General features: G+C 39.1%; 1 protein-coding gene across 1 annotated transcript in view; it reads right to left on the bottom strand.

The window, feature by feature from the left end:
* Positions 1 to 576: 576 nt before the first annotated feature.
* Positions 577 to 7,692, bottom strand: part of SFXN1 (sideroflexin 1) — a 50,828-nt gene continuing 43,712 nt past the window's right edge. Inside the window, exon 11 of the mRNA XM_004043035.5 lies at positions 577 to 3,691. Within this exon, the coding sequence (XP_004043083.3) occupies positions 3,595 to 3,691 (97 nt within the window). The 3' untranslated portion in view covers positions 577 to 3,594. The remainder of the gene's footprint in view (positions 3,692 to 7,692) is intronic.

Raw genomic sequence — 7,692 nt, 5'->3', positions numbered from 1 at the left:
GGGCGCAATGTAGATTGGACCTGGCTCTGTCTGACTTCTAGACCTACGCTCTTGCATATATTTAAATAATTTCAGTGACAACAGAGTTACTGTAGCAAAACAAATGCAGAAACATGGCCAAGGAAGTTAAAATGCTCAGCTCTGTATCAAGTCTTTTATTAAGGCACTCCCCAAACTTAGGTTAATTTAGACTTTCTCTGTTAGTAAATGCCAGTCCCAGGTTAGAATCAGATCAATAATACAGAAGCATGTTTACACCACCGTCATGTGCAGACGTGTTGGCCATCCAAGTTTAAAGCTGAAATCCATCCCCCACGCCCATCATTAATATTCCTGGAATCACATTGTCATAGGAGTTTGGGGGGTGGGTGGGTGTGCCTTTATGTATATGAGGTTCAAAAAGGTGGAAGACCGGTAGCCCAAAATAGAAATATATTTCTTGTTAAAGGCATAATACAAAAACATCTTTTCATTAGGAGTTGCTGATGGTACCGTAGATATTAAATTTGAATGAAAAGTACCGTCAGTTGTAACACACCAACTGCTTTATCCTTTATGTACAAACAAAAGAGAGAATTTATTTTCATTCTGAGTTTATTTAACATTTCATCCAGTTGAACTGAAATAATACATGGCCTCCAACACTGGCAAGACACTGTGCTAATACTGAAATAAAAACTGCCAGTCAGTAAACACTTACAACCATAATCCTTTGTATCATGTTAATAGAAATATTAATAACTACTTAGCTTTACAAGCTTATTGCACTTCATGTGGATTTTTTTTCTCCAGAAAGGTATTTCTAAAAGATCGGCAAGGATTGCCAATCTTGGTTTATTTGTTCTTTGTTATAAACTGTGATCAACATACACAGTTGATAGCTTTATATAAAAGCATTAAGAGTCTGAAGCATCAAAAAACAACGTTTAAAAAGATGCAGCTCCATGTTCATCATCCCTTTTATAATCTCTTTTTTTTTTTTGAGATGGAGTTTCGCTCTTGTTGCCCAGGCTGGAGTGCAATGGTGCGATCTCGGCTCACTGCAACCTCCACCTCCCGGGTTCAAGCGATTCTCCTACCTCAGCCTCCCGAGTAGCTGGGATTATAGGCATGTGCCTCCATGCCTGGCTAATTTTTTGTATTTTTAGTAAAGACGGGGTTTCTCCATGTTGGCCAGGCTGGTCTCAAACTCCTGACCTCGGGTGATCCACCCGCCTCGGCCTCCCAAAGTGCTGGGATTACAGGGGTGAGCCACCGCACCCGGCCATTCCTTTTATAACCTTTATCACACATAACCAGAGTGTGTAAAATTTTGGTTAGTTTGTCAATCTTCTAACCAGTCATTAGCTCTTCACTGGAGGTTAACATTCTGAAATGGAGCTACAGACTACCTGGTAGGGGGAGGACTGAGAGGAGCGGGACACCTGGGGCAGGCAGCAGTGCCTTAGCTTCTTATGAAAAGAGCCCTTCAGCACCTCAGGGAGAGCTGCCCTGAATTTCAGGCTTTTACCACTTTATAAAGAGACGCGTCGAGGACAACAGTATCTGTCCAAGGCCAGAATGTCACGGGAAAACCGTTTTGCTTCCAATGGTTTAAGACAGAAAATCTAAATGAGAAGACTCTGGCAGCATCAAGTAAGGCTCTGAGTGGCCCAAAGCTTCAGATCTATTAATCCTTTCAGAGAAAAGAGAAACACAGACACAAGGCACGCCATTTTTTCTTTATGAGGAAATTCAGTCTGGTCACATTGTCAGAAAAAAAATCTGCCAAAACTAAATAGTTTCTATATTTTTTTCATTTACAATCTCTGAAAACAATGATCTACACTTCATGAAATGTCACCCCTCAGTATCCGTGGATGCTTGGTTCCAGGACCACCCTCCGATACCAATATCTGCAGATGCTCAAGTTCCTGATATAAAATGGCACAGTATTTGCATATAACCTAGGCACATCCTCCTGTATACTTGCTAAATCATCTCTAGATTGCTTATAACACCTAATACAATGTAAGCACTACGTAAATAGTTGTTATACTGTATTGGTTTTTAAATTTGTATTATTTTTCATTGTTATGTATATTTTTTATCTTTTTAAAAAATATTTTCAGGCCGGGTGCGGTGGCTCACCCTTGTAATCCCAGCACTTTGGGAGGCCGAGGCGGGAGGATCACGAGGTCAGGAGATCGAGACCACAGTGAAACCCCGTCTCTACTAAAAATACAAAAAAATTAGCCGGGCGTGGTGGCGGGCACCTGTAGTCCCAGCTTCTCAGAGAGGCTGAGGCAGGAGAATGGCGTGAACCCGGGAGGCGGAGCTTGCAGTGAGCCGAGACTACGCCACTGCACTCCAGCCTGGGTGACAGAGCGAGACTCCGTCTCAAAAAAAAAAAAAAAAAAAAAAAAAAAAAATTTTCCATCCAAACTTGGTTGAATTCACAGATATAGAGCTCACGGATACAGAGGGCCGACTGTCTATGACGTTAAACATCTACAGAGTTGAAACATAATCTGTTATATTAAATATATTATCTATGAAATCACTACAGATGATGTAAACAGTGGTACATGGTTTCATTATTTTCAAATGAAGTGGAATGAAACATACAATATTCAAGTAAAATTCATTGTGACTGATTCATACACACATTATCACTGTACCTTTCTGAAAGCCAAAGAGATCTATAAGGATGACAAGAAAAGACATGTAGGTAGCTGGAACTGTAGTCTCACTTCTTACCAAAAAAAAAAAACAATGAACTGGATTCAGCCCACTCATACAGCATTGGTATTGAATATACTTCCAAAATTTGACATTTGTACATTTCAGTTATTTCATTATTTGATGTAAATAATTGAATATAAAGTCAATAACTGCAAGGTAAGATTATCATCTTTATAAGAACATAAAATAATAAATTAAAAGTCAACCAAGGCAATCCACTCACAATCTGAATGTATATAATGATCCAGCAGGGAAGGCATGTTGCAGTGGTCTGTGACTGACTTTTGGAAGGGGTGTGAAGGAGCTTTTACCCTCCAAATCCAAAAACTTCATCACCTTCATTGGGCTAGCGCAATCCCCAAACTAGAAGCAAACTGCCCTTAATATTTCGGGGTAAGTTTTTATAGATTAGCCCAGAGCTTTTGTATTTTCCCAGTTCACTGCTGAGATCTCCTTGATTTGCAATGGGAGTGAGATGAAAATTCAGTATTTTAAACAGATTTCTTTTTTCACTGATTGATAATCAATAGAACATTTACTGACCATATACTGAGCACCTATTCTATGCCTACCAGTGCTTTTTTAAAACCTGGGTGAGGGCTGGTATATTGTCTTTGAAAAACAATGACTATAAAAGCTACAGGAAGGGTATTTCTATAAATCATAACATGATTCAGTGTAAGGGAGTATCAGGCACTTGGCCCACGCCAGGTGCTCTGTTAAAGTAGCAGCTTTATTCTAAAAGGCTAATGTGGATCTTTAAAAGGTTTCCGTAACTGGGAGAACCCAGGTTGAACAGGATTTTTCTCACCAGCATGGCTACACCAGCTTTGCAGTGGCAGAATGAGCTGCAGAGGTTTCCTCCCTGCTTTACAATCCCTTATTGAAGTACACGCGTCGCAATTCAGGATGGCTCTCTTGGATCTTAGCTTGCAACTCGGCCTCTAAGCTTGTCACAGACATGGAACTGGGATAAGGGAGAAATGACAGGGTTATTACACAGGCAGAGGTGAGAATCAGGACCTAGAAAGAGCAGGGAGAAGGCACAGGTGTGGAGATCCCAGGACTGGTACAGTGGGTCTTGTTGGAGAAATGCTTCATGCGGCTAGAAAACGAGATCATGTTCCTTTCAGAAAAATGTCACTCATAATGAAAGAAATGCACTGGAGAACCCGACACCCAACTTTTCCCTCTCATATCATTAAAAGGTGAAATCTCTTATTGCCGGCAAGAGTGTATGGTGATGACACTCTCAGGCCCTGCTGGTGTTGGAAAAACCATTTGTGGCAATGCCACTTCCTAAGAAAACCATATCAATCATTTGCAATGTTCACCATTGATAAAAAAAGAGATATGCAGTCAGTGAAATGTATAACATTGATAATCTGCCTACATTAATGTGCTTTTGTTTACTGTATGTAATACATGCTTATTAAAAAAATTTCAGAAAATACTAAAATGTCCCAAAAAAAAACCCCCCAAAACATTTATAATCCCGCTGAGAGATAACCACTGTTAGTCTTTAAGTGCTTAAAAATGTATTTGAAGGTATTATGGGTGTACATATATTAAAGCTTATTCTTTAAGAGAAACGCACACTCATTAAAGTATAAAGAAAAATTGTCCAGAATACCTACCAGAAAAACTGCTAATATTTTGATATGTAATTAGTTTAAAAAAAATATTTGAGGCTGGGCACAGTGGCTCACACCTGTAATCTCAGAGCTTTGTGAGGCTGAAGCAGGAGGATTTCTTGAGGCCAGGTGTTTGAGACCAGCCTGGGCAACCTCGTGAGACCCAAATTTTTGTATCTATAAAAATAAAAAATAAGACAGGTGTGTTGGTGTATGCCTGTGGCTCCAGCTACTCAGGATGCTGAGGCAGGAGGGTTGCTCAAGCCCAGAAGTTCAAGGCTGTAGTGAGCTATGACTGTGCCACTGCACTCCAGCCTGGGCAAGAGAGTGAGACCCTGTCTCTAAAAAACAATAAAAAAATTGATTAATATAGTTGACATGTGATAGACTGTAAGGTTAAAAAAAAGTCAGGATATAAGCTTATATTTAAAATATGCAAAACAAATTTTAAAAATTACGAATATAGAAAAGAGGTAGGAAAAAAAATGCCATGATGGCTATTGTTTATGTGGTGGGCCTTTGAGTACTTTTAAATGAGGATGACGACACTGATGATGGTAATGATAATGGCTATGACTTATAGCTCACCTGCTAGGCCAGACGTTATGCATTTTAACCCTTAGGAAGACTCTGTAAGTCCAGTCTTATAACTGTACAGGTAAGGAAACCTGAGGTGCAACTGGGATGTTGAAGGCAGATCTTTCTTGATCCCAAAGCCCTGCTATACCACCTCCTGGTCTTTCTGTTTTGCCATTGATCTCTAAGTATCTGTAATTACTATGAATGTCTGTTAAAGGCCCAAGTCTGATCTTGGAATTAAAGTTATTCAAACCTTGATGGATGATGGGGAGTATTCTCTTTTTCATCTTCCAGGAGAGTTTGTTTGAAATTGGAATAATCTGTTTCTTGACAGTTGGGAGAAACTTACCTGTAAAACTACCTGTTTCTTGTGTTTTCTTTGTAGGAGGAAGATTAAATGCTGCTTCAGCTTCCTTAATGACTATCTGGCCTATTCTGACTTTCTAATTTTTCAGCTTTGCTAATATTTTTTCCAGAAATTTGTCTATTTTGCCTGTTTTCAAATCTGTTGGTATAATGTTGGTATTATTTTTAATCACTGCTGAATCTACAGTTGCACCTCTTTTTCATTCATATTATTTGTGCTTTTCTCTTTCTCTTTTTGTTTTGATTAATCTCACCAGACAACTGTCTATTTTGTTTCTATTTTCAAAGAACCAAGTTTTCACTTTGTTGATCCTCTACTCTTTCTGTTATTTATTTTATTGATTTCTGATCTTAATCTCCTTCCTTCCTTCTTTTCTGATGTTTATTCTTTTGTGCTTTTTTTTTTAAGTTGGGACATTTAGTGCATTGATTTTCAGCTATTCTTCATAATATAAACATTTAAAGCTATAAATATCTCTCAAAGCAACACATTTGCTGCTTCTCAAAAATGTTAATAAAGAATGTTTTCATTATCACTTGTTCACATAGGAGACGGGAAACTGTGGTGCATTCACACAATGCACTATTATACAACAATAACAATGAATGGACTATAGGTACACACAATAATGTAGATGAATCTTAGTTCTGATACTGAATAAAAAGAACAAGTACTAGAAGACTATACATCTTATGACAGTGTGACACCCTTGTCTAAAAAGTTCCCAAGACAAACTAAAGATACATACACAAATATAAAATGCAAGAGCATGAAATTCAGCATAGTGGTTAAATCTGCAGGGGAGGCAGGGACACAGGTTGGGAGGAGCCTATAAGATGTAACTTATTGGAGATATATATATATATATTTTTTTTTGAGACGGAATCTCGCACTGTTGCCCAGGCTGGAATGCAGTAGCGTGATCTTGGCTCACCACAGCCTCTGCCTACTGGGTTCGAGTGATTCTCCTGCCTCATTGGGCACTGAATTTGTGGATATTCATTATATTATTAGTATAAGTAAAATAAAAATAAGCAAAACAGGGTCATGCTTGGATCATTGAGGATACTATGTTACGAGCCAAGGAAAAACTGAGGAGCCAGAGACCTCAAGAAGTCAAACATACAATGTATAAACAATAAAACAGAGTAAGAAGCTATTTTAAAATACAGTAAAACAAAAGAGGATTGGTTTCTCAAATGTAAAACCACACGCTTTCTGAGGGCCTTCACCTAAGGACACTAGTAGTTACAGAAAGCTTTCCATTTCTACCCCTAGAGTTTCAATGAATCATAAAAAATAAATGTTAAGCTACATTTTTTTTTTTTTTGCAGCACTCAAAGAAAAAAGGCCAAAGTAGAAAGTTTCTCTATGGGTTTTCAAATCTAAAACCCTTTCAATCTGAAAATAATTACAGCTACATTTCTTAGGTGTTTTACAACTTGGTATCAGGCACACCTCTTGGCATTTTATGTGCTCAAAGTCTAAACTGCTAAATCAAGGCCAGCTGCTGAACACCAGTGTTCATAAGCCACACACTACAGAAATGGACATTCTCAGGTTGAGCCCCAAGACTCTGGCGTTTGTACAATTAAGCAGGTATCATTATCCCACTGTAGAGATGAGGAAATTCATCTGAATCAGGCTCCCAGAGCAAGTTCTGAAGGTCCTGCCCTCTTCAAGGGGGGCTCTTCAGTAGGCCCCAAGGTGATGAAGGGCTCCTGTCCATGAGGTTTAAATTTCTATTCAAGAACAGCAGGGTCGGAGACAGAGTGGGAGAGCAGATACAAGGTGGAGTTCTCTATCAGGTACAGGGATCTGACAGCATTAGTTCTAGAACAGAACACCTCATCCAAAACCAACTCTGCAAGGCTAGGGGATTAAAGACCATATGTTCGGGACCTACTGGCCCACAAAGGAAAGGGTATTACCAAGGCAAGAGGCCTGGTAACACTTACAGAAAATGACAGACAACAAAATGTCGCTGCTTTGTGTGTTGGTGTCAGGTCAAGAGCAGGCTGGAGACCTGATGTAGAAAATGCCGATTTAACGCCAGTTAGTCCTGTTCTCACATCAAACAGGATTCAAGGGCAGTTTGTGATGAGAGGAGCGCACAAGAAAGCTTTTAAGGCAAAAACCTAAGTGGGAAGAAGGGAAGCAAATATACCAACCACCTAAGCTAAGTGCATATAATTGCTGTCCCTGGGGGTGGAACTTGCATCCTATCATATCTGTATTACAGATGCATTTGCCAGTGGATTGGACCATATTTTAAATTTTCATAAAAGCAAATTTGCATCAGAGTTAATCTGATTCTTACAAAAGAATAAAGCATTTTCAAATTTAATGGAAGGGGGTAGCAAAGAGCTGGGTACATCTGAAATTAGA

This window comes from Gorilla gorilla, chromosome 4 (assembly GCF_029281585.2).
Source record: "Gorilla gorilla gorilla isolate KB3781 chromosome 4, NHGRI_mGorGor1-v2.1_pri, whole genome shotgun sequence".
NCBI classification, from domain to species: Eukaryota; Metazoa; Chordata; class Mammalia; order Primates; family Hominidae; genus Gorilla; species Gorilla gorilla.
The sequence above is the reverse complement of the archived record's forward strand: the minus strand, read 5'-3'. Positions and strand labels throughout refer to the sequence as shown.